The 25,625-nt window shown below is 49.4% G+C and overlaps 1 protein-coding gene across 2 annotated transcripts in view; it reads left to right on the plus strand.

The window, feature by feature from the left end:
* The first annotated feature begins 3,530 nt into the window (after positions 1-3,530).
* Positions 3,531-25,625, plus strand: part of PRPF8 (pre-mRNA processing factor 8) — a 28,327-nt gene continuing 6,232 nt past the window's right edge. The window contains exons 1-35 of one of the 2 annotated variants that reach the window (XM_032947438.2): positions 3,531-3,661; positions 4,293-4,399; positions 6,035-6,203; positions 6,740-6,904; positions 7,324-7,542; positions 8,011-8,223; positions 8,683-8,808; positions 9,350-9,455; positions 9,574-9,764; positions 10,916-11,035; positions 11,797-11,986; positions 12,166-12,285; positions 12,737-12,871; positions 13,418-13,547; positions 13,727-13,923; positions 14,595-14,801; positions 15,436-15,599; positions 16,059-16,185; positions 16,352-16,544; positions 17,081-17,268; positions 18,061-18,299; positions 18,763-18,909; positions 19,421-19,631; positions 19,997-20,113; positions 20,252-20,499; positions 20,957-21,136; positions 21,585-21,720; positions 21,945-22,114; positions 22,264-22,393; positions 22,772-22,918; positions 23,097-23,257; positions 23,715-23,906; positions 24,287-24,524; positions 24,904-25,032; positions 25,393-25,581. In XM_032947438.2, coding sequence (XP_032803329.1) covers positions 4,306-4,399; positions 6,035-6,203; positions 6,740-6,904; positions 7,324-7,542; positions 8,011-8,223; positions 8,683-8,808; positions 9,350-9,455; positions 9,574-9,764; positions 10,916-11,035; positions 11,797-11,986; positions 12,166-12,285; positions 12,737-12,871; positions 13,418-13,547; positions 13,727-13,923; positions 14,595-14,801; positions 15,436-15,599; positions 16,059-16,185; positions 16,352-16,544; positions 17,081-17,268; positions 18,061-18,299; positions 18,763-18,909; positions 19,421-19,631; positions 19,997-20,113; positions 20,252-20,499; positions 20,957-21,136; positions 21,585-21,720; positions 21,945-22,114; positions 22,264-22,393; positions 22,772-22,918; positions 23,097-23,257; positions 23,715-23,906; positions 24,287-24,524; positions 24,904-25,032; positions 25,393-25,581 — 5,688 coding nt within the window. In that variant the 5' untranslated portion in view covers positions 3,531-3,661; positions 4,293-4,305. Of the gene's footprint in view, positions 3,709-4,292; positions 4,400-6,034; positions 6,204-6,739; positions 6,905-7,323; positions 7,543-8,010; positions 8,224-8,682; positions 8,809-9,349; positions 9,456-9,573; positions 9,765-10,915; positions 11,036-11,796; positions 11,987-12,165; positions 12,286-12,736; positions 12,872-13,417; positions 13,548-13,726; positions 13,924-14,594; positions 14,802-15,435; positions 15,600-16,058; positions 16,186-16,351; positions 16,545-17,080; positions 17,269-18,060; positions 18,300-18,762; positions 18,910-19,420; positions 19,632-19,996; positions 20,114-20,251; positions 20,500-20,956; positions 21,137-21,584; positions 21,721-21,944; positions 22,115-22,263; positions 22,394-22,771; positions 22,919-23,096; positions 23,258-23,714; positions 23,907-24,286; positions 24,525-24,903; positions 25,033-25,392; positions 25,582-25,625 lie in introns of both variants that reach the window. The other variant, XM_032947439.2, reaches the window with a different exon arrangement.

A 25,625-nucleotide genomic window follows, 5' to 3' on the forward strand; every position in this document is an offset into this window, starting at 1 on the left:
ACAGGTCCTGGCTGTGTGACCAATTAGTTCATTATATGTGCCCCCAAAACTAGATGTTTCAATTGTCTGAACCACCAGAGCGGGGCATATACTTTGAGTGGTTCTAGTTTGCGAATGCGGCCAACGCCAGCGAATTATTTGATAACCGCTTCAAATGAGCGGATTGAAAAATAATCCACCGCTCACCAGCCACACAATTTACGCCTCGTTACCGCTGAAATATCGCCGCCTTTAAGCGGTATGTCGTTAGCTCTGGCCCATGGATGAGATGCAATTGATTCGTTGGAGTCTCAACTCATGCCGCACGTCCAATGCTGCACGTTGAACGTGCAGTTGAGTAACAACTCCAGCCACTAGAGGCTGCTATATTCGGATTTTTAGAGATCGATTTTTTTTTGTAATTAAATCGCGACGCCGAGACGCCAAAAGGCACTGAATGTCGAGACGGGGTATAATCGTCACACGTATAAAATGTACACCATAATTATTTCAGCATAAGGGGCCGTCCATAAATGACGTCACGCGATTTGGGACGATTTTTGACCCCCCCCCCCTTCGTCACACGACGTCACAAAAAGTCAGACCCCCCTCAAATATGACGTCACAAAGCTCTGCCCCCCCCCCCAAAAATAAAACATGCTTCAAATCGATTTAAACTATTGTCATTGTAGTGCGTTTTTAATGTGGCGCTGCACTCTGATGTTGTAGGAGAAAACATTTATTAAAAAGTCAATTTAATTAAGTAGAACGTGTTGTCTATATTTATTTAAAGTTGCGCATTTTGATGTGACGTCACATTTCTCAAACCCCCCCCCCCTCGTCACACATCGTCACAAATGTCTGACCCACCCCCCTAGGTGCGTGACGTCATTTATGCACGGCCCCTAAGCCTAAGATACATGGAATGGGATTTTTGTTTAGCGTTTTATAGGAGTGGAGTATTTCGCCTCCCCACCCACTTAAATAAATACCAGTCGGTGAGACTTCACCGGACAAATGAAGTACTTTTGAGTTATTTGGCGCTGTTTAATTGATCGTTATATAATGCTGTATTATTTTTTTGTTTACATATATAACTTATCATTAATACTGGTAGGAACGAAGTTGTAAACTGAGTGTACCAGCCTGCAATAGATTAATGTGTCCGTCCGTCCGTCCATCCGTCCGTCCCCTTTCAAAAGCCCCATACTACCGTATACCGGGAAACAATTCCTCATTTTAAAATGCAATTGTCATTTTTCGGCCCAGCCCTTAACGATTTTATGATACATTGCTCCAAAATGAGCAGATTTCAGTCAATAAGGATTTCACCATTCCATTCCTCTACAGAGGTTAATTTGTCCGAAGAACCCTCAACGATTTTGAGGGCAAAAAGGTGGGAAGACGCTCTCAATTTGCACAATTTTACGTAACAATGTCATAAAATTGCGCAAAATTCCAATGTTCCTACCAGCCCACCCTACAGGGACCTGTTTCTATAACGCCCCTGAGTTCGGGGTGCGTTTACAAAAACAAAACCCCGAAACGCTTCGCGGGCATCTTTGTAAGGGGAGCGAACGGCCAGCAAATGAAGCCCGATCATCATCATCATCACGATCCATCCAGTAGGTGGCCACTGCACGTCTCGTAAATTGTTTTCCCACTTTCCTCTCTCTGTATTGTGGTGCCAATATGCGCTCGAGCAGTGAACACATCTTTCTGTTCCTTCCTTCCATTATTCCGAACCGCACTTTAAATGTTCCCGTTGTCCATCCTTAAACATGTGTCCAAATAGTGCCAAGTGTCCTTCTCATCACTGCCTGCCATCGTCAGGTTTGTCTTCTACACAGCTGTTAACCCCTTATCAGTGCTGCCAACCTTATTACAGACCAATTCAGACCTTATTGATCACCCCGTGCCCCTTATAAATCACAACGTCCATCCCACAAAGAGCTCATCGCAAGGTCAGACACATACTTTGTTTGTGTCGCCCGTATTGAAACAGCTGTACTCCGCATGGACCTGGCAGAAAGATGTGGCCACTACTGTAGCCCATATTGGCACCGAAATACAGAGAGAGGAAAGTGGAAAACAATTTACGAGCTGTGCAGTGGACACCTGCGAGATGGATCATGGTGATGATGATGATGAATGGGCTTCATTGGCTGGCCGTCTGCTTCCCTTACAAAGATGCCCGCGGGGTTTTTTTGTAAACGCACCTCGAGCCGAGATTGGCAATTAATGATAAGTTTTATCTCATCATCATTAGACCTCCTTTGCCAGTACCAAAATGTAATAATAGGGGTTTTCCCCTTTTTTTCTGGCAACAAAACTGAAACCTTTTTACGAGGATTAATGTCTGCATTAACCACAATACCTGCAGTCAAAATGCAAAAAAATCATACTTTGATAATATATGCATTGTCCTTGAAACTGATTGGTCCACACCAGAGACGGCTTTCTTTTGAGCCTCGACCCAATTGGTGCTCGACCAGATGACGCCAAAAGTCGTCACACAGCTCAAAGACAATGCACTATCAAAGTAACGAGGGATCGGGGTGAGCATCTACATCATTAGACCTCCTTTGCCAGTAACCAAGTTCTCTATATATTTGTTTTTTTTTTTAATACGGCATTATATAACGATTTACGAACCGCCCCTAGGCTGCTCCCCTTCACAAAACAGAACCGACTAGCACGGTGAAGTATGGTCAAAAAACCCCCACAAATGAGAGTGTGGGAAAGTCTTTTATTCAACAGTGTATTGACAAAAGGGCTATTAATATGCCCCATCTGATATGAACATATAGTACTGTATATATTAATGTACATCGCTGTAGCAGTTACATTTATTGACGGGACCTCCCGTGCCAGTATAAAAATACAATAATAGGTTTGACCCTTTCTGGCAACAAAACAGTTGTGTTAAGATGTTAACACACCAAACTTAAACATTTTTACAAGGAATCATATCTGCATTAACCAGATATACTTGTGGTGAACATGCAAACAAAAAAAATACACGCTCTGATAGTAAATGATGCATTGTCTTTGAAACTGATTGGCCCACACCAGAGACAACTTTTCTTTAGAGCCTCGTCTCTGCTCACCCCGAACTCTCAATGTCCTGCTAGTGGCATTGTCTTTGTGCTGTTCGCCTTTTGGCGTTGCCCTCTGGTCTAACGCCGTTTGAGACGAGCCTCTAAAGAAAGCTGTCTCTGGTGTGGACCAATCAGTTTAAAACACAATGCATCATCATCATCATATACTACCAGAGCATGTTTTTGTTGTTAACATGTTCACCACAAGTATACGCGGTTAACGCAGACATGATTCCTCGCAAAAAGGTTTCAGTTTGATGTTTTAACATCTTAACATGACCGTTTTATCGCCAGAAAAGGATCAAAACCACCTATTCTTGTGGGTTTAATGTCACTCTTACTTATTAAACTAAACTATGAAACTATTAAATACCCCTAGGTAAGATGGCCGCCGACAAGTCGTTCGTCGTCGATGGGAGGGGCGAGGGGGGGTGAGAGGGAGGGGCGAGGGGGGGGCGAGAGGCCCCCGCCCCCCACCCCCCCGCTCGCCATCTTGTGTCGCGGTGCCCCACGATGTTGGGCGACTCGGCTCGAGTTTGATCCTCCGCGGCGGTGCAGAGAAGTTCGCCTCTCAACCCCCGGTGAGCGGCTCTGCGAAGGCGGGCGAGCGGGTTCTGCAGGGCTCCCGGTGCGTCCACTCGCCAGCAGCAGCGGTAGCGGCGGCGGGGCGGCACGCACCCGTCCCGGGGTTGGAAGTGGCCAGGCCTGGGGCCCGCAGGGCCCTCGCCTGGGCACGTCGCTCGAGACGTCGGGCCTCGCCGCTCCGTCTCCTCGGGAGCTGCGTGGCAAAAGCCGCGTCTTCAAAAGAGACTCAGCGAATGCGACTACGGGAGTCGTCCACATTCTTCGTTTGGTTTTTGGCTTCGTTTTAATAAGTGCCGATTACGCAGGCGAAGCGGAGTTTATTATTATTTTTTTGTTAAACTGGCGTTTGTGAAGTTTCGCCTGGCCTCCCGCGCGATTCCTCTGGACACGCATGGCTGATCAGCGTGCATGGCTCGAAACGTCGCCGATTATATAACGTGTTTTACACTTGAGGCAGCGTTATTGACGATTGTTTTTTGTCATTTGCGCTCGTGCACGACTGCCAAAGTAGCGTCAATTGCGCGGTATTTCATTTAGCGAAGACAACGCCAGTATCTCTTTGCGATGCCCTGCTGTTTAAGTTTACGAATGTATTGCTAACGCGTTGTTTTATTGTTTCTGTGATAGAGCCGAGGTGACCATGGCGGGTTTCGGCTTCGCCGGAGTGCGAGGCCAGGTACCTGGGCCAGGCAACGCCACAGAGTTCATGAGCGAAGAGCAGCTACAGGAGAAGGGTGAGCCGCTGGTTCCCGATTTACAGCCCCGAGCCACTGGTGGAAATTCCACGTTCCTATGGCGGGGAACGGGTGGGAGGGCGAGTCTCTAATATGGGACAATCACTGTTGACTAAGCAAACTAGTTATTAATGTATCGACCCCCATGGGAGAGGGGGATTTTGTGCTGAGTAAACCCCCCCCACCCCCCAAACAGGATTTGAATTCGCAACCTTGCGATCGAGAGCCGCTCAGTCTGCCGCTGATCTGGTGGGTGTAGTTGTAGTTTCAGTCTGAGTTAAAGCAGCAGCCGCCGCCACAGTCATCGTAGTAGCGGCAACAGCAGTAACAGCTGTAAGCATGGCAGGCGGCAGCAGAAGTAGTAGGAGCAGCAGAAGTAGTTGGAGCAGCAGGAGTAGTAGGAGCAGGAGTAGGAGCAGCAGGAGTAGTAGGAGCAGCAGGAGTAGGAGTAGTAGGAGCAGCAGGAGTAGTAGGAGCAGCAGGAGTAGTAGGAGCAGCAGAAGTAGTAGGGGCAGCAGAAGTAGTAGGAGCAGTAGGAGCAGCAGGAGTAGTAGGAGTAGTAAGAGCAGCAGAAGTAGTAGGAGTAGTAAGAGCAGCAGAAGTAGTAGGAGCAGTAGGAGCAGCAGGAGTAGTAGGAGTAGTAAGAGCAGCAGAAGTAGTAGGGGCAGCAGAAGTAGTAGGAGCAGCAGGAGTAGTAGGAGCAGCAGGAGCAGTAGGAGTAGTAGGAGCAGCAGAAGTAGTTGGAGCAGGAGTAGTAGGAGCAGCAGAAGTAGTAGGAGCAGCAGGAGTATGAGCAGCAGAAGTAGTAGGAGTAGTAGGAGCAGCAGCAGTAGTAGGAGCAGCAGAAGTAGTAGGAGCAGCAGGAGTAGTAGGAGTAGTAGGAGCAGCAGCAGTAGTAGGAGCAGCAGAAGTAGTAGGAGTAGGAGCAGCAGGAGTAGTAGGAGCAGCAGGAGTAGGAGCAGCAGAAGTAGTAGGGGCAGCAGGAGTAGTAGGAGCAGCAGAAGTAGTAGGAGCAGCAGGAGTAGGAGCAGCAGGAGTAGTAGGAGCAGCAGCAGTAGTAGGAGCAGCAGAAGTAGTTGGAGCAGCAGGAGTAGTAGGAGCAGCAGGAATAGTAGGAGCAGCAGGAGTAGTAGGGGCAGCAGGAGTAGTAGGGGCAGCAGGAGTAGTAGGAGCAGCAGGAGTAGTAGGAGCAGCAGGAGTAGTAGGAACAGCAGACGTAGTAGGAGCAGCAAGAGTAGAAGCTGTAGCAGAAGTTGCCGCAGCAGCAGAAGTTGCAACAGTTTTGGATGCAACATTTTATAACAGCTCCAATGCAACAAAAAAAACGGGTTTAAGGGTTAGGGTTAGCTCCAACGCTGAACTCTCTTTTATGATGATCCTGAACACTTTATTAAAACTGAACTAGGTTAGGACTCTCCTTACTAGGACATCGGTGCAGTTGGGTTGTCTCATCCAAAAACACGTTTGTCTCGTTTGGTTAAAAAATGTAAGGAGGCCTTTGCTTTAGATATGTATAATAAACCACACTCAGCCCCTTGAGCATGTTTGTTTCCCTTGAGCAGTGGGGTCCAACGACATTGCAGTGTATCAAACAGCCTGCACGTGTCTTATTTTCCCCGCCTCGCTTTGTATCAGCCCGAAAATGGCAGCAGCTGCAGACGAAGCGCTACTCGGAGAAGCGAAAGTTCGGCTTCGTTGACATGCAGAAGGAGGACATGCCTCCGGAGCACGTGCGGAAGATCATCCGCGATCACGGCGACATGACCAACCGCAAGTTCCGCCACGACAAGCGCGTGTACCTTGGGTGAGTCCCGAGTGATGACTGGCAAGGCATTGTTGGCCTGCGATGTACACTCAAAGTTGGTCTTATCATGGGACCTTTATAATCAAAAGTGCAATCATCCAATGAATGGAGTCCTTTATAAGCAGATGAATGCCCATTGAGACAAAAACGTATCTCTACCAAGATGTTACTAAATAACAAACTGCGAAAGAGCAAAGGAAAAATATGAACTGAATATACAAGTTAATTTAAGCACGATTTGAGATAAACACAAAATTCTAGCAGACGCATGACAATCCGCTTCTGCATGAAGGCCTGATATTTTCAGTCAAGTAGGTTTGAGCACTTGATTTTTATCGCTGAGGATTGATGAAAGGTGGGGATCCCGGACCGGTTGAAATCTCACTTGGCACCGATGTTGGCCGTGGAAGGGAATTGTCAAAGGTTTGTCAATTTGTGGAGGGAATTTATTTTAATGAAGATTGGTAAACGTGGTTGGATGTGAGGATTGGGATTTTGGAAACCCTACAGTAGTGTGGTGGCGTGTCCTGTTGCAGCGCCCTCAAGTACATGCCGCACGCGGTGCTCAAGCTACTGGAGAACATGCCCATGCCGTGGGAGCAGCTACGTGATGTGTCGGTGCTCTACCACATCACAGGCGCCATCTCCTTCATCAACGAAATCCCCTGGATCATCGAGCCCGTCTACATCTCACAGTGGGGGTGAGTGAACACACGCGTGCTGATGACCACTGCTCTGAGCACGGCTGAATGAGTCGGCCTCGCGTCGTTAGCAGGACTGCCAAAAATCGTGATAATTGGGCACATGACGAGTCATTGAAATTGATATGCTCATGATGTATGCATTGAATCGTGCATCAAAAAGAATCGATCTCGTTATGATAATTATAGGCAAGTTTAAACTTTAGCGTGAAGCGTTCACGTACTATGCATTACCTTTACCTGAGAAATATGAACGCCAGAAATCTGAAACTTCAAGTTCCTCTTCCAGAATGGCCGGCAGCGGGCTCCATAATCTCTAGCGGCAGCATATCCACACCGTTCAGACATTCAAATTTACTCGCAGTCGGTTCGGATTGTGGTCTTTTGAACTGCACGTGCGCTGACGTGTTTGCGTGCAGCACGATGTGGATCATGATGCGGCGCGAGAAGCGCGATCGACGGCACTTCAAGCGCATGCGCTTCCCGCCGTTCGACGACGAGGAGCCGCCGCTGGACTACGCAGATAACGTGATGGACGTGGAGCCACTGGAGGCCGTGCAGATGGAGCTGGACATGGAGGAGGACTCTGCCGTGAGGGAATGGTTCTACGACCATCAGCCACTAAGGGACAGCCGCAAGTATGTCCCCGCCGTGCGAGAATGGCACATTAACAGATGACAAAACGCAAAACACTCGGCCATTATTTTGTCGGTGCGTAGCTTGGCTGTGTCCCATACTATATTGCACAAGTTGTAAGCCCCGTTCGGAAAAATGGAGACTTTAAAACTAAGTGTAAGCATGGGTTAACGTCGCACTAGTAAAGACACTGATTTCACTTGCAAATCGTCATGCAGGGATGTCACAAGAACCATCTTACACAGTGCATGAGCACGATTTCAAAGTACAAGGAGGCTTCAAACTTTTAAGGGAAGCACAAACACTGCGCTTGATTACAAGATCAGGGCTGTTTGTTTTTTTTCTCGTTTCATGGTTTCCTTTGGCTGCTCATAGTTGTAGCTGATGTGGAGAAACGTTTGTGTTGTGTGAATACTTACGTGGCTAAACACTTTCTGTGGTGCTGTGTGTCGTCGTCGTCCCCCCATCAGGTTTGTGAATGGCACCACGTACCGGCGGTGGCAGTTCACACTCCCCATCATGTCGACGCTGTACCGGCTCGCCAACCAGCTTCTCACCGATCTAGTGGACGGAAACTATTTCTACCTGTTCGACTTGAAGGCATTCTTCACCTCCAAGGCTCTGAACCTGGCCATCCCTGGAGGGCCCAAGTTTGAGCCACTTGTGCGTGACGTCAACCTGCAGTGAGTTGTGTGGACACCTTATTAAATTAGTGTTATGGTACTTATGACTTTAAGTTGATTTAAAAATTAAGTTGGATTTTTTTGTAAACATCCGTATTAACGTGGAGTGAATGACGAAAGGTCGGGTTGAAGGGTTAACACATACAGAAAAAGATGTATCAACAAATTAAGAGTCGTTTCCTGATAAAATGAGCATGGAGCAGTTTTTATCTCATGTTTATAGCTCTGAGCCAGTGGTGTAAATGCCACGTATCTATGATGGGAGCCAATCTGACCACTGGACAGCCACTGTTGGCCTCCCACAAAGTTGTACTCATCCCAAATAGGATTTTAACTCTTAACCACTTGCTTGCAGGCTACATGGTGTGGTGAAACCGTGGCAAAGGTTACGTCCGTGTTTGCGCTGTACGGTTGATGTAATCTCCGAAAACATTTTCTGATCCCCTTTTTTTGTAACAGGGACGAGGATTGGAACGAGTTTAATGACATCAACAAGATCATCATTCGGCAACAGGTCCGCACCGAGTACAAGATCGCGTTCCCCTACCTCTACAACAACCTGCCGCACCACGTGCACCTCACCTGGTACGCTCGGAGATGTAGGCTGCAAACAACTATCTTGTGCCAGTGTCTCATTATATGCACGTTCAATTATGTATTAGTTGTGCAATGATGTTCGAGTTGTAAATTATTTGTTTCTCTCGTGATATGCATTGGAGTAGATTTTTTTTTTAAGTGTATGTGGGGTTTGAATCACGGTTGGCTGTGTACGGTGCGAAAGACGTTGAACATACATAGACAAATTGGCACATGCCTTTTGTATACATAATACTTTTTATACATTATAATGAATCAAAACAAATATGCACAGAACACTCCCAGTGTCTGCTTTGAAAATGGTGGACAGCATATGGAACAAGTGATTTATGTTATAAGTTATATTAAAGAGGGGTGTTTCACATTTGCTTTCTGAAGGCATTGTAGAAATCGCAAAGCTAAAACTTTAGTAATACTTGGAAGGTGGCCAGGTGTGTGTTTCTGGCTGATGGAATTTTTTTGATAACAGATTGTAGCCCTGTAATGCTTTTAGATTGAGGCTGCAGCTCTGTATTCTATTTCCGTGCAGGTACCACACACCTAATGTGGTGTTCATCAAGACGGAAGACCCGGACTTGCCCGCCTTCTACTTTGATCCTCTGATCAACCCGATCTCGCACAGGCATGCCACTAAGGTACCTTGACCGTTCTTCACTCTGTCTCGCCTTCAGCCAGCAGCCCTATTGGTTGACCATCACCAACGTTTACTCCCGGCAGCAGTCACAATAACCGTTGTCTTGTCCCGGCCCGCAGAACCTAGACCCCGTGCTGGACGACGAAGAGGACTTTGAGTTGCCGGATTTTGTGGAGCCGCTGCTGAAGGAGACGCCGCTGTACTCTGACAACACGGCCAACGGCATCGCGCTGCTGTGGGCCCCGCGCCCCTTCAACCTGCGCTCGGGGCGTATGCGCCGCGCCGTGGATGTCCCTCTCGTCAAAACCTGGCACGTTTCCGACCCCCCACGTATTGCGTCGTGTCGTTACTGCTCGTTAGCGTGTCGTCCTACGGTACTGTTTGCGTGCAGAGTAATCGTTAAGAATAGTCTACGCGGCCATTTGAAATAGATTTTTACGGCCGCATTACATATATGGAATCGTGTGCGCGTGTGTGTAAAAATATAGTTTTTATTTGTATGTGTTTGTAATTGGTTAACAAACATTATAGTATAGGAATAGGTTTTACCCTTTTAACTGGCACAAAAACTGACACCTTTATTTAAGGCATGTTTGCAATAACCAAAAGCCGTCTCGGGTGTAGACCAATCAAATTCAAGGACAGTGCATATTATTATCAGAGTTGTCTTTTTTATTTGGATTTTGACTGCTTGTGTTGTGGTTATTGCAAACATGATGCCTTGAATAAAGGTGTCAGTTTTTGTGCCTGTTAAAAGGGTAAAACCTATTCCTATATCTTGTTACTGGCAAAGGAGGTCTCATAATGTAAACACTATAGTCTAAGAATAGGTTTTTACACTTTTTTCTGGCAACAAAACTGAAACCTTTTAGCAAAGAATCATGCCAATGCATATATTATCAGAGCGTTTTTTGTTTGCATTCTGACCACAAGTATTGTGGTTAATGCAGACATGATTCCTTGCAAAAAGGTTTCAGTTTTGTTGCCAGAAAAAAGCGGAAAAACCTATTTTTATATTTTGGTACTGGCAAAGGAGGTCCCATGAAACAGTATAGTCACTTGAGATTCTACATCCACCGCAATGGTAAAAACAAATTTCATGAATTGAATCTCGACACAGAATTGTTATTTATGACATCAGGAGATGGATTGGGTAAATAAGTGTGCCTAAAGGTTGTGCCGACGTGACTACTGCTTGGCAAGATTGCATTTTGATATTCCTTTCGTGTTAAACGAGGATGGAAAACCCAAGTATGCTAATAATACACGCGTTATGCACGTACCTTTTTTTCTCTGCGTGGGTTTTGCCGTGGCCGTTCATGATGACCGATGTCTAAGTGCTATTCGAATGCACACCATGTGACAAATATGAAATGACTGAACGATGGCCACGTCGTATCGTGTAGAAGGCCAGTTCGCTGAAACGTCGCCGTAAACCATTTCACGTCTGGTCGCCCGCAGGTACCGAGAGCACTGCCCCGCTGGGCAGCCCGTGAAGGTGAGGGTTTCCTACCAGAAGCTTCTCAAGTACTACGTGCTCAACGCACTCAAGCACAAGCCACCCAAAGCTCAGAAGAAGAGGTAAGCAAGTGCGCGACCCGCAAAGTCTTGGGAGTTATTTGTTTTTTGCCGGCACATTCAGAGTAGCAGGTTGTTGTGCTTTTTTTTTTCAACACGGGGCTTTTTAGTGAAAAAGCAATATGCCAAGGTGCGGAGATAAGAGATTGTTTACTCGCTGTTTACGTGACCTGCTTTGAGATGTGGATTATTGACAAAGAAAACAAGAAGTCTTTAAAGAAACGCGGAAAGGTGCATGCTTAGAATTGCTGATAGAGATTAAGGGGAACACTGAGAGACAGGAACACGTGGATCGTAGAACATACACAAGACAGACATTGTTGGGATATGTGGACTTGGGCAGGATACGTCGTTCGAAGAGATTGTGGCTTTTGGCCGAGACTAATGACAGTGGCAGCCAATGGTTGGGACATGCCTGAAAGTATGTCCACCACGGTGATGGGAGGCGATGAAGCCTGCTTGTTTGCAGGTGTTAGATCAGGGGTCGGCAACTCAAATAACTAAGAGCCATTTTCTTCGAATTCGGTACAAAACTCTTTATTTCAAGAGCCGCAATACACTGGGAATACATGCATAACGTCACGAAGCAGTCCGTATAGAGCCGCAGGTTGCCAACCCCTGGGCTAGATGGATTGTTACATTGCTAGACCGTGACAAGAAGCCGACGGCTTGAAAGGGAGGCCGTCACCTTGTGATGGATTGATCTTGACCGATGTCGATTCAGGGTATCAGCGGGTGTTTCTTTACTCGCCTTGCTGTTTCAGGTACCTCTTCCGCTCGTTCAAGGCGACCAAGTTTTTCCAGTCGACCAAGCTGGACTGGGTGGAGGTGGGTCTGCAGGTGTGCAGGCAGGGCTACAACATGCTCAACCTGCTCATCCACCGCAAGAACCTCAACTACCTCCATCTGGACTACAACTTCAACCTCAAGCCCGTCAAGACGCTCACCACCAAGGTGCGCGCACGGTTTCCCTAATCGTCCCACTGCATTGCATTCTTCGTTCAGGAAAAATTATATCCCAAGTAGCTGTTTGTTTAGACGACTGCACTCGTGTTTAAAGCTTTCACAATCTACTCGCGGTCAAGTTTTGGCATTGCTGATTTTTGCCTCGTGCTCCTGTTTTGTTTTTGCAGGAGAGAAAGAAGTCTCGTTTTGGCAATGCGTTCCATCTGTGCCGTGAGGTCCTGCGTCTCACCAAGCTGATCGTGGACAGCCACGTGCAGTACCGCCTCGGCAACGTGGACGCCTTCCAGGTTCGTTCCTCCTCGCCTAGAGTCGCCGCTCCGTACCATTTTGAGTGCGCGTGCAAGTAAGCCATGTGCATGCCTGTTTACAGCCTGGTTTGTCAAACTACTGCAACACCGTGTGGGCTGTGAGAGTTATTTGACATTACTTCACGCTGATTGGTGCGGATTGGTGACTGTGGGGGCAATACAGAACAACAGTGGATGCTGTTGCACTGCCATCTCCTCTCCACAATGTCTCCTCCACCCTATTTATGTCTACGGTTGTCACCTGTTCAAACACTATCCAGGCTCCATCCTGCTCACCTTCCGAGGACTCGCAGAATCTGGCATGCTTCAGGTGATTAGGGCATAGGCACACGTATGCCAAAACGTGCCAAATGGACTTTTTCGAACGTGTACTATAAAGAGACGATCGCGTTCCTGTTTAACCCAGAGCCACCACTCCCTTCTCACTCAGCTGGCGGACGGCCTGCAGTACATCTTCGCCCACGTGGGCCAGCTGACCGGCATGTACCGCTACAAGTACAAGCTGATGCGGCAGATCCGCATGTGCAAGGACCTCAAGCACCTCATCTACTACCGCTTCAACACGGTGAGCACGGGGATGCTATGCGCGCCCACATGGGCAGAGGATGCGCCGTCCTCTGTGAATGGTGTCAATCTACTGCTGAATTAGTGATGTCCTTCCCCCCCCCCGCACCTCCGTTTAGCACGGTTGGCTTCGTAGGGAGCGAAAGAAGTGCTACATACAATGGTGTCAATTCATTGTATGTATGGATGTGGCCTTCTGCAAGGCACCAGTGGTGCATAGGCTATTGTTTCCCTTGGAGTTATTCATGAATATGACATATAATATAAATAACTGTATTGTCTGGAAAAAACAACAACCAGTCCTGAGCCGCCACTGAATATGTTCTAGGAAGCTATTAGACTGGAGTAGATGCCATGTGACTAGTAGCCATAGCCGGACGCACCCGGCTGAAATTAATTGTGCCTTGCACATAATCGTACATTTTCTTCAATATATCAATGTAAACCAATATCCGTTGTGACCTTTGCCTTGCATATTTGTGATAGGTGGTATCCGTAATGGTGTGTGTGTGTATCGCTGCGTGTGTCCCTGTGTATGTGTATTCAGGGTCCAGTGGGAAAGGGCCCTGGGTGCGGCTTCTGGGCACCAGGGTGGCGCGTGTGGTTGTTCTTCATGCGCGGCATCACCCCGCTGCTGGAGAGGTGGCTGGGAAACCTGCTCGCCCGACAGTTCGAGGGTAAATATCCTAAAAGTGTCGTCTCTTCGTTCTGCAAAACCAATTATCGCATATATTCCACCATCGGCGCAAAATGTTCAACGCCGTCTCGTATGGAATAGTCGTGATTACTACTTTTGTACTTGCACTAACCGGGCGTTAACTTTGCTCGCCGCTTGTTCTCTGCCGGTTGCTCGCAGGGCGACACTCCAAGGGCGTTGCCAAGACGGTGACGAAACAGCGCGTGGAGTCGCACTTCGACCTGGAGCTGCGCGCCGCGGTCATGCACGACATCCTGGACATGATGCCTGAGGGCATCAAACAGAACAAGGCGCGCACCATCCTGCAGCACCTGGGCGAGGCCTGGCGCTGCTGGAAGGCCAACATCCCGTGGAAGGTAACACTCGCCGTGCGGTATGTTCCGCGCTGTGAGAACGGGCACCGTCTGTTTCTTGTCTCTCTTCGACCGCTCGATCGCCACGTGATTACGTTCATTCGGCCTCTTCATTCCACCTTCTCGCCACTTGCTATGAGATGCTCCCGAGACCGATGGCCGTTTGTTGGGCGCCTGCACATATGTGTTGTAAGGGTTTAGCACGCATGAAAATGCAACACGAGCATACCAAATTGACGATCATCACACAGCAGTCTTTAGTCTGATCGAAGACAACTTTCCTGGCAGCGGTCTATGTACCGTGAAGGGTACTGTAATGATATATTGATTCTTCTATGAAAATCGATTGTTACACTCAGGACATATATATACACATTGAATCGTGTGTGAGAATCAATTTGAAATGTATGCAAATTAACTCCCAAGCAGTAGGCTGATGGAATAAACAAAACTACAATGAGGGATAGAAAAAGAAACATTATATGAAGGAGAGTCAAAAAAAGACCATAATATCGATTATTTTAATCGGGACTCCAAATTGTAACGATTCCTGCAATCACTGCAGCGGGAGGCATGTAATTATTACATGCCAGCCCGTCTCTCGTTCCTCTAATAGCCAAATAACTTTATCACCCTGTCCCTAATATGCGACCCATCTTTCCTGCCGCCTCCAGGTGCCTGGCCTGCCAGCGCCCATCGAGAGCATGATCCTGCGCTACGTGAAGGCCAAGGCGGACTGGTGGACCAACGCGGCGCACTACAACCGTGAGCGCATCCGTCGCGGCGCCACCGTCGACAAGACCGTCTGCAAGAAGAACCTGGGCCGTCTCACTCGCCTCTACCTCAAGGCCGAGCAGGAGCGGCAGCACAATTACCTCAAGGTGCCTAAATGAGGGATTGGCTTTGGCTACTCTGCCTACATGTGTATGTATGTACAGCCCTTTGGCAATCCTTTATTGCAGTGTTCTTCATTGCAAGGCCCGTGGGCCAATGGCGTTCCCTAGATGGCCTTTAGAGCGGCCCCTGATGTGCAGCCTCCGACAATACACAAATGTGAAAACACTCCCCATCATCGTGCTGCTGTCAAACCGTATGGTTTCATATGTGTGGCGGCCCTCACGCCGATGTCTTTTCGGCACTGCTCTACTGGATGAGGGCCGGTACAGTATATGGAGTTGTTTGACCGAACTTCCTCCACATTGGGCAGAGTACGGGTTGGGTAAGTTGGAGAGGGCATAGACATCGGAGCTGCACTCCCTCTGCTGCCCACCACATTGCCCCGCAAGCCCGATAACAGCCTGTTTTTGTACGGTGGTCAACCCTGGTTAAGTTCTTACCAGATCGGACACAGTATGACTTTGTCAGAGGCATTAGCTACAGTAGTTGTATACAGAAACAGTTTAATCTAGAACACTGGTTGTTAGAGCGTGATGTTGTAGACATGAACGAAACGCTGTCCCTGGAGATCGCTAACTTGCACCGCTAACGCTGCTCGCACTTCCTGTGCGTGGTTAGGATGGACCGTACATCACGGCGGAGGAGGCGGTGGCCATCTACACCACGACGGTGCACTGGCTGGAGAGCCGGCGCTTTTCGCCCATCCCCTTCCCTCCGCTGTCGTACAAGCACGACACCAAGCTGCTCATCCTGGCGCTGGAGCGGCTCAAGGAGGCCTACAGGTAATGTCAGCTGTCTGGCGATGCGCACGGTGGAGACGTAAACTGCGCGGTCGGGGCGCTTAGGAACTTAGGAAGATTTAAAACTGGGGGGGTGCCACGTTGCCAATATGTTAACCACCTCGCCTGGTATACAGGAGGTTGCGGGCTCGATCCCGACACTGTCGCCTGCGTGTTCTCCCCGTGGTCTCGTGTAATTTTCTCTGGATCCTCCGGTTTTTCCCTCCACATTTAGAAACAAGCGTATAGAGTATTTGGCTGATATACATTTCCACGTGATAAAAACACTTCGTTGAACTTTCATTTGTGGCCAGGTCACTTCGGAAAAAGCTGTATAGTTCAGTGGGCCTTACCTGGTAAAAAAAATTGTTTTAGTTTAATGTTTTTATATTGAAAGTGGGCACAGAGTAATTTCTGGTTGTTTTTGTTGTCGTTACATTCCTCCCCACTACCCCTGCTCAGCGTGAAGTCGCGTCTGAACCAGTCTCAGCGCGAGGAGCTGGGTCTGATCGAGCAGGCTTACGACAACCCTCACGAGGCTCTGTCTCGCATCAAGCGTCACCTGCTCACACAGAGAGCCTTCAAGGAGGTGAGAATGTGAACTGTTGACGTCGTCTTGGCCGCTCGCCCGTCCTCCCTCGTAACTTTGTACTCGCAGCTCCTGCAGGTCCCTGCGCTTGTCTCCTCGCTGCCAGTTCTCTTTGGAGACGCCGAGCAGTTTGTGCAGCCTGCGCTTTTAATCTCTCGCGGCGCAGGTGGGCATCGAGTTCATGGACCTGTACTCCCACCTCGTACCCGTGTACGACGTGGAGCCGCTGGAGAAGATCACGGACGCCTACCTGGACCAGTACCTTTGGTACGAGGCCGACAAGCGCCGCCTCTTCCCGCCCTGGATCAAGCCGTCCGACTCGGAGCCACCCCCTCTGCTCGTCTACAAGTGGTGCCAGGGTGAGTAGGGGGGGGGGGAGTGGTCCCTGCCTCTGTACCTGGGTGATTTTTTTATAATTGTATCTGTGTAATTATTTATGAATTGTCTTCACAACGTAATTGTAATTTTCATCATCCATGGTGTGATAAATTGAGTTGGCCGGGTAGTACGTGTACATGTGCAACCCTACTTTTGTCAGTCCACTGCTGGATGAGAGCCGCTCCCCATGCGGCTTGGGTAATTTGCATTATTTCACCATACTTCACCGTGCTGGTCAACAGTTTAGGTTAGTGAAGGAATGAGCGTGGAAGAGGGTGTACCCAGAACCGGTTCAGATATAATTCGCCACTGATGTTAGCCCTGGCTGGGAACATAACTTGGGCTTTCCAATTCAAAGTACATGATGCTAACCGCTGCGCAACGGTCTAGCCCACAATTATACTACAATCAGGGTTAAGGACAAAGCAATCGGCCTGGTAGTTATTTACTTTTTAGCATTACAATTTGTTTCCTTGCGAGCGTAAAAACTTTCCGTCGCTGCTGTCGCCCTTCGCAGGCATCAACAACCTGCAGGATGTGTGGGACACGGCAGAAGGGGAGTGCAACGTGATGCTGGAGTCTCGTTTCGAGAAGATGTACGAGAAGATCGACCTGACGCTGCTCAACAGGCTGCTGCGCCTTATCGTGGATCACAACATCGCCGATTACATGACGGCCAAGAACAACGTCGTCATCAACTACAAGGTGTGCCCTCGCTTTGGTCGTCATGAGTGACCCAGGTCGCTCTTGAAATACGAGACTCTCCTAATCTCTAGAATTCTCTCCTGACTAATCGAAATAAACGTGAAACCTGAACCAGCCATGACGAGCCAACCTTCTTCATTCACCCACTAGAGCGCTGACTGTCGGTGCTTTCTGTGATTGTAGCGGTGTGCGCATGAATGTCTTGTGACATGCCTTTGTGACTTGACTTCCTACTGTTAATGCAGCTTTCTGGCTGACTTGGGACTCTCCTACACCAATAAATTTGTCAACCCTACATTTGTCATTGGGTTTCCAATTAATAAATAGGAGAAATGCACTGGTGCCTTTGTGAATCCATGCCAGGTTCTGGAGGGGAGTGGAGGCAGGATCGCTATGATGTCGCTCACCATTGTTAGCTGTGGCCAGGAATCAAACTCGGGTCGTCATCCCGCACATCCGATTAGCATTGTTGGCTACATACGGTGCGAAATAAGTTCTGCATACATAGTGCAGTGGGCTATTATAATTACTGTGCAACCGCTCCAGTCTCGGAGAAATTACACCATTTGAATTTAATAAAAAAATATTCTAGTTGGGCTGTTATAAGTATACAAACAAGAAACAAGACAGGGAAATAGGAGATCAGACACCTTTGCAAAAATATTATATATTTTTTTTAGTTGAATCCTGACTCCAAATTGTGTGCCGAAATTGCTGGCAGAGGTTCAAACTGTTACATGCCTGGTTGTGTTAATCCGTGGTTCTTTCTCTTCCGACTTTTATTACCGCCAGGACATGAACCACACGAACTCGTACGGCATCATCCGCGGGCTCCAGTTCGCCTCCTTCGTGGTGCAGTACTACGGGCTGGTGCTGGACCTGCTGGTGCTGGGCCTGCACCGCGCCAGCGAGATGACGGGGCCCCCGCAGATGCCCAACGATTTCCTGTCCTTCCAGGACGTGGTCACCGAGTGCGCCCACCCCATCCGCCTCTTCTGCCGATACATCGAGAAGATCCACATATTCTTCCGGTCAGTGCGAGACGTGCGAGCCACGTGCATCTCGCTCACCTCTTACCCGTGCTGCGTTATAGGATTGAGTGCGAGAGTGTTCTGAATTAGCGATATATTTCTTATGTATGTGCCATTCATTATCCATTCCACACCACCTATTAGCACGGTTGGCTACGTACAGTGCGAAAGAAGTTCAGCATACATAAGAATCAGAATATTTATACTGAAGGAATCCGATGAGCTATGAAGCTCTTTTTCACAAATGTCCAGTTGGGGGGTGCCTAAGAACGTTACAACAACAAACAATATAAAAACACGATATTAGTACAAATGGAGTACAACTGTGTGGTACGGCTTAAAGTAGCAAGGAAGCACTGCAAAATCTACTCTACAGGATGACTTTGTTTTGTGCTTTGCGAGTTTCTCTGGAGCGAGCGGTGACGGTGCGTGCCCGCGCGCTTTTGCTATCGACTCGCTGCAGGTTCACAGCGGAAGAGGCGCGCGACCTGATCCAGCGCTACCTCACGGAGCACCCCGACCCCAACAACGAAAACATCGTCGGCTACAACAACAAGAAGTGCTGGCCGCGCGACGCCAGGATGCGTCTCATGAAGCATGACGTCAACCTGTGAGTGTCTCGCCGACTCGGCGCGTGCGATTTTGAGCGCGGTGCGTTGGACCAGGGGACCAGGTTTTTGGTGGCAGGGCTGTTCAGAATGGGTCGAGCCCATGTCCCCCCAACCCTTGGGTTTGTCTTCTTCCAGTTTTTTGGTGACAAGTTTTGCTTCACTCTCATTACAGTGGTATAAAATAAAATGTACGTACTGCAGGAATGGAGAATTGTAAGGCTTAATTAAAATTTAAAACATAACCGTTGGCAGTGATTCACCTGCATCGATATAAAATACTTGCCACTTTTCGATTAACACTGCCTTGGAACAGAATAATCTGTAATATACAATATTAAATTCAGACCTTTTCGTTCCCAATTGTAAGACATTCTTCCTGACAATTGTCGTAAGTTTATTTTAGCGATGACATTTGTCTCCAATGGTTTTTGTGCCCCAGTTCACGCCGTCGCGCTTTGCTGTAATTGTCTGCGCCGCTGAGTTTCCCTCCCTCCCTCTGCACCGCGTCAGGGGCCGGGCTGTGTTCTGGGACATCAAGAACCGACTGCCACGCTCCGTCACCACGGTGCTGTGGGAGAACAGCTTCGTGTCGGTGTACAGCAAGGACAACCCCAACCTGCTGTTCAACATGTGCGGCTTCGAGTGCCGCATCCTGCCCAAGTGCCGAACCTCCTACGAGGAGTTTACTCACCGCGACGGCGTCTGGAACCTGCAGAATGAGGTTCCCCTCCTCCCCCCCCCCCCCCCCCCCCCATGTGATCAACACGGCCCACTGGGTTATAACGTCGCATATACAACGCGACAAATGAACCGCCCTCCACCCAGTGCTGTGTTTGTGCTCTGTGTGTATGTGAGTGGCGTTTTCTACAGATGTTAATAAATCTGACCATTCTACAGATCCGTCTAAACGTCGGTCCCCGGCGATCTGAATAACTTCTCCTCCTGTGACGTATAGTGTTGTTACCTATTCCTTTTTTTGGATTGTCGCAAGTGGTGCGATGAGTCGTTGCCTTCCGCGACGAGTAACTCTCGCACCCTTTGGTAAACTAACCATGTGTCTGCTGCGCGCGTGTGTGCTGTGCACAGATCACAAAGGAGCGCACGGCACAATGCTTCCTGCGCGTCGACGACGAGTCGATGCAACGGTTCCACAACCGCGTACGCCAGATCCTCATGGCTTCCGGCTCCACCACCTTCACCAAGGTGCCTGACCGCAACCATTGTGTTTCGCATGCCGCTCTTCTGCCGAGCCGCACTTTTCTCACTGCCTCTTGTTAGTTTCCTTTGAACTTGTGTCAGCCTGAGCGCATGTTTCAATCGGACGTTTTTCTCTCTTCTCAGATCGTGAACAAGTGGAACACAGCCCTGATCGGGCTGATGACATACTTCCGCGAAGCGGTGGTCAACACGCAGGAGCTGCTGGACCTGCTCGTCAAGTGCGAGAACAAGATCCAGACGCGCATCAAGATCGGCCTCAACTCCAAGATGCCCAGTCGCTTCCCGCCTGTCGTCTTCTACACGCCCAAGGAGCTGGGAGGCCTGGGCATGCTCTCCATGGGGCACGTGCTCATCCCGCAGTCTGATTTGAGGTGCGTAACGTTGGAACGCCCTGGGTTTTGCCGTGGGACGTGGGTCGGTGTAGCGCAGGGACGTGGCAGAATTGGTTGCTCTGCGTGGGGATGTGGGGTAGTGTTTTATGTTTCTTTTGTTAGTGGATTGGATGATGTTAGGGACTGTTTGGTACAGCCTGAAAACGTACAAATGAGAAATTGAACCATGAACCGCTGAATTATGTCACTTCATCAAATTGCACAGTGGCAAGGGTGAATTGTTACTTGCCTAGCACCGAATGGTTACAAGTCCTGCTTCAGCTTTGGCTCAAGCAAAGAGCTTTTGTTGGCCAGCACTCAAAAACAGGTGTGGAGCAGATTTCTTTGTCCGTGCGTGTGTGTATCGGGAGATGAAACGACCGTGGATCGTGTGACTCTGTGGAATTGTGCGGCGATCACGTAACGACGTGCTGGTGGCGTTCTTTGTCTGTGGCAGGTGGTCGAAGCAGACGGATGTGGGCATCACCCATTTCCGCTCAGGCATGAGTCACGAGGAGGACCAACTGATCCCCAACTTGTACCGCTACATCCAGCCGTGGGAAAGCGAGTTCATCGACTCGCAGCGCGTGTGGGCCGAGTACGCCCTCAAGCGGCAGGAGGCCATGGCGCAGAACAGGTGCGTTGTTTGTGTGTCAGTGTAGCGGTTAGCGCACTGCGCTACGAACCCGGCGACCCGAGATCGAGTCCCGCTCACGGCCACTACCAGTGACGATTATTTTAACCGGTCCTGGGCCTCTCCTAGGTCGAATCAGCCTCAAATAAGTACTTGGTACTTTGTGTAAACATCATCACTAGGGAGACAAAGGCGACCGGGCTTGTTGCTGGCCACCCACCCCCTTGTGTGCCATTCCAGTCTTCATAGGTGCTCACTAACAGCACTTGCCCCTACTCTCTGTTCAGGCTATACGGGGGATGATTGTCTTTATTTTTGTCGGTGGGTATAGTTGCGTGCGTTTTGACCGCATCGTAGATTTAGCTGTGTACTTGCGAGTTTGCACGAGTGCGATGTAATGTCCCCTGAAATGTTTATGCGAGGGTTGTTGTGGTGGTGTTACCTTGCACAGGCGTCTGACGCTGGAAGATTTGGAGGACTCGTGGGACCGCGGCATCCCGCGCATCAACACACTCTTCCAGAAGGACCGGCACACGCTCGCCTATGACAAGGGCTGGAGGGTGCGCACAGACTTCAAGCAGTACCAGGTAATGATCTCGTGTGCAGCGTCTGCGAATGCCTATTGATTGCTAGTTATCGAACGCGGTGATTCTGTAGACGAGTGTCAGAATAGATTTTGAGTCGTATGGGATGCAAAGTGTTGGTTCGTATGCAAAGTTATTTTGCTCTTGTTTTTTATTTTTATTGTTGAGTGATCTTAACCGTACGCTGTTCTTCACCACTCTGCCCCGCCGGGTGATCGCTCATGCAGGTGCTGAAGCAGAACCCCTTCTGGTGGACGCACCAGCGGCACGACGGCAAGCTCTGGAACCTCAACAACTACCGCACGGACATGATCCAAGCCCTGGGCGGTGTGGAGGGCATTCTGGAGCACACGCTCTTCAAGGGGACATACTTCCCCACCTGGGAGGGTCTCTTCTGGTAAACGCTCGCGTTGCCTCTGCGCATACCCGCCGCAGCTGCACCACACGCCTGTGCTGCTGTGTGTTTGATCTGTGTGTGTGCGCGCGTGTACACCGTTGCTCTCGCTAAGTCGGTTATTAAATGGAGTCGTTTTTGCTGCCGTCCAGGGAGAAGGCGAGCGGCTTTGAGGAGTCGATGAAGTACAAGAAGCTGACCAACGCCCAGCGCTCCGGTCTCAACCAGATCCCCAACCGACGCTTCACCCTCTGGTGGTCGCCCACCATCAACCGAGCCAACGTAAGTCCACCGGCAGCCGGTGCACGTTTTCGCGTGGGGTTGCATCGTCACCGTTTGGTCGGATTTGTATTCTTGGTTCTCTCGGTAAAGTCGCGTAGAAGGGAAATAATAAAATAATAAAAATGTAACTATAAAATTCTCACGACGTTTCGATTGCAACACAAGCAATCATCATCAGATGTGAAAACCACAGCAGTAAAATTTTGAAAAAAGTGGCTTTTTTTCTGAGCCGGTTAACAGAAAAAACCGACACTTTTTTACATGAATCCCTGCAGTCACGAAAGCTTTAAATCGAAAAGAAAATGGTCGGATTTGGTTTTCGCGGTAACTTGATCGCACTGCTGGTGTGTGCCCTCCATCCCCTCCCGCCCCCCCCAGGTGTACGTGGGCTTCCAGGTGCAGCTTGACCTGACCGGCATCTTCATGCACGGCAAGATTCCCACGCTCAAGATCTCGCTCATCCAGATTTTCCGCGCCCATTTGTGGCAGAAGATCCACGAGAGCGTGGTGATGGACCTCTGTCAGGTAACGTGACAACGCGCGTGTTGCAGATGCGTCGTGTTTGCAACGTTTGTCCGTGTGTCTTGTGACCCTTTTGATAACTGTCGTGGCTTTTGTGTGTGCATTTTCACGTGAGCGGCGCCTACACAAATTGTACATTAGTTCATCGCCATGCCATGCGTGCGTGCTCCGGTGGAAACAGGTGTTCGACCAGGAGCTGGACGCGCTGGAGATAGAGACGGTGCAGAAGGAGACGATCCACCCGCGCAAGTCCTACAAGATGAACTCGTCGTGCGCCGACATCCTGCTGTTCGCCGCCTACAAGTGGAACGTGTCCCGGCCCTCGCTGCTCGCCGACTCCAAGTGAGGATTGCCGCGCTCCTCAACGATAACGAGAAACACGCTCATCATAGCCGTCGAATTATAGAACAGACATGACCCGTTCTGGAATAAATACGGCAAGTGTTAAGATGCTCAAACGCCGGTTAGTAGACACCTATTACAAGCCGTGACGTCTGTATCAACCACATATTTTTGGTAAAACATGCAAACAAATATGCTTTGATAATGTGTGCACTGTCCTTGAGACTGATTAGCCTACACCAGAGATGGCTTTTTTTCGCAGCCTTGAGTCTGGCACTGGTGAGACAAAGCCATCAATACCATTGCCGCTGGGCCTTGCTGATTAATGGGTAAAAATTGTTACAATCTATGCGTGAGACTCATTTAAAGAGTTATCAGAAGCAACTGAGACGATGCTGTTGTGACTTTATCCGTGCCCACCTTGAATAAAATCCCTCTCTTTGTGTGTACCTCGCAGGGACGTGATGGACAGCTCGACCACTCAGAAGTACTGGCTGGACATACAGCTGCGCTGGGGCGATTATGACTCTCACGACATTGAGCGCTACGCACGCGCCAAGTTCCTGGACTACACCACGGACAACATGAGTATCTACCCGTCCCCCACCGGCCTGCTCATTGCCATAGACCTGGCCTACAACCTGCACAGGTGTGTGGCTGGATGCTCCTAACATTGTCCCCAGTTGAAAAAACCTGCACCTGTTTCCCAACTTCCCACCGATATGCGACCATTCGTGTGCCTGTGTGTGTGTGTCAAGTTGTTCTGCTCTTTGGGAATTACCGAAGAGAAAACTAGCCGAATTGATCAGGAGGTTACCAAAACCTGGCAATAAAGAACCGGCCAAGGCGACGATGTAATTACACGTGCCTCTGCGACATAATGTACGCGTGACTTCACCTTGCGACGTCATGTGCCGTGCATGCACCTCTTCGTCCCTGACTGGATCGTGAGTCTCTTTTACATTTACGTTGTGTGCTGTCGTTGCAAAGATCCGCTGCTGCTTGTTCCTCCCCCACTCAATTCCACAGTGGCTACGGCAACTGGTTCCCGGGCAGCAAGCCGCTCATCCAGCAGGCGATGGCCAAGATCATGAAGGCGAACCCGGCCCTCTACGTGTTGCGCGAGCGCATCCGCAAGGGCCTGCAGCTGTACTCGTCTGAGCCCACCGAGCCGTACCTCTCCTCGCAGAACTACGGGGAGCTCTTCTCCAACCAGATCATCTGGTTCGTGGATGACACCAACGTCTACAGAGTCACCATCCACAAGGTAATCGATCGCTTGGAACAAGTTTTTTTGTAAAGGGGGGGATATTCTTGTGTCCAGGTGTAGGTGCCGTGCGGGATAGATGGGTGACAGTAGTGAAACCAGATATCACTTTCAAGAAAAACCTGGATGAGAGGTTTAGAGTTGATATTCGCACCTGCATTTAGCATGGTTGGCTACATACGGTGCGAAAAAAGTTCAACGTACTGATGTTTTCGCCTGGTTCATTTTATCTCTTGACTTGCTAGCTTCGATGCTCCATCGCAATCGGGTAATGCTGGCAGGGCAGCGTTATGATGCTTTCGCACTGAGTGATGCTGCTTCACTTTGTATTCTGCGTGTATTGCTGTTGTTTTGACGGCTCGCACTTGAACCCCCACAGACGTTCGAGGGTAATTTGACCACGAAGCCCATCAACGGAGCCATCTTCATCTTCAACCCGAGAACCGGACAGCTCTTCCTCAAGATCATCCACACGTCCGTGTGGGCCGGACAGAAGCGTCTCGGTCAGGCGAGTGAATCGCATCTAAACATCTCGCAATGGCCATCATGCCCACACTACCTTTTTTTATAGCTGTGGCCAAAAATTCCAGCGTTCAGTTTGCTACCATGCTCATCCTAACCTTTCTAAACACCCGACCTCACCATGGGAAAGTGCTTCCCGCCACCCTACCCCCTAATGTGTGGACCATAGGTCACGTTGAAAGGGATCTCGGAGGTAGCTCCCTGATATCCACTTCTGTAGGCTGTCCTCTACCATGAAGGGTTTTTCTGCTCCTCCCAGGGAGATCCGAAAACGTTTATGGCAGATAATTTTTCTCAAAAATAAAACCTAACCATCATTCCCGGTCACTCGTCACTCCCCATGCAGCTGGCCAAGTGGAAGACGGCCGAGGAGGTGGCTGCGTTGATTCGTTCACTGCCCGTGGAGGAGCAGCCGAAGCAGATTATCGTGACGCGCAAGGGCATGCTGGACCCGCTCGAGGTCCATCTCCTCGACTTCCCCAACATCGTCATCAAGGGCTCCGAGCTGCAGCTGCCCTTCCAGGCCTGCCTCAAGGTTTGGCCTCCTGCGCTGGAGTTGCGCGTCACCATCACGAGCAG

The sequence above is a fragment of the Petromyzon marinus genome, chromosome 5 (assembly GCF_048934315.1).
Source record: "Petromyzon marinus isolate PM22_M1 ecotype Great Lakes invasive population chromosome 5, UKy_Petmar_22M1.pri1.0, whole genome shotgun sequence".
Classification (NCBI taxonomy): domain Eukaryota; kingdom Metazoa; phylum Chordata; class Hyperoartia; order Petromyzontiformes; family Petromyzontidae; genus Petromyzon; species Petromyzon marinus.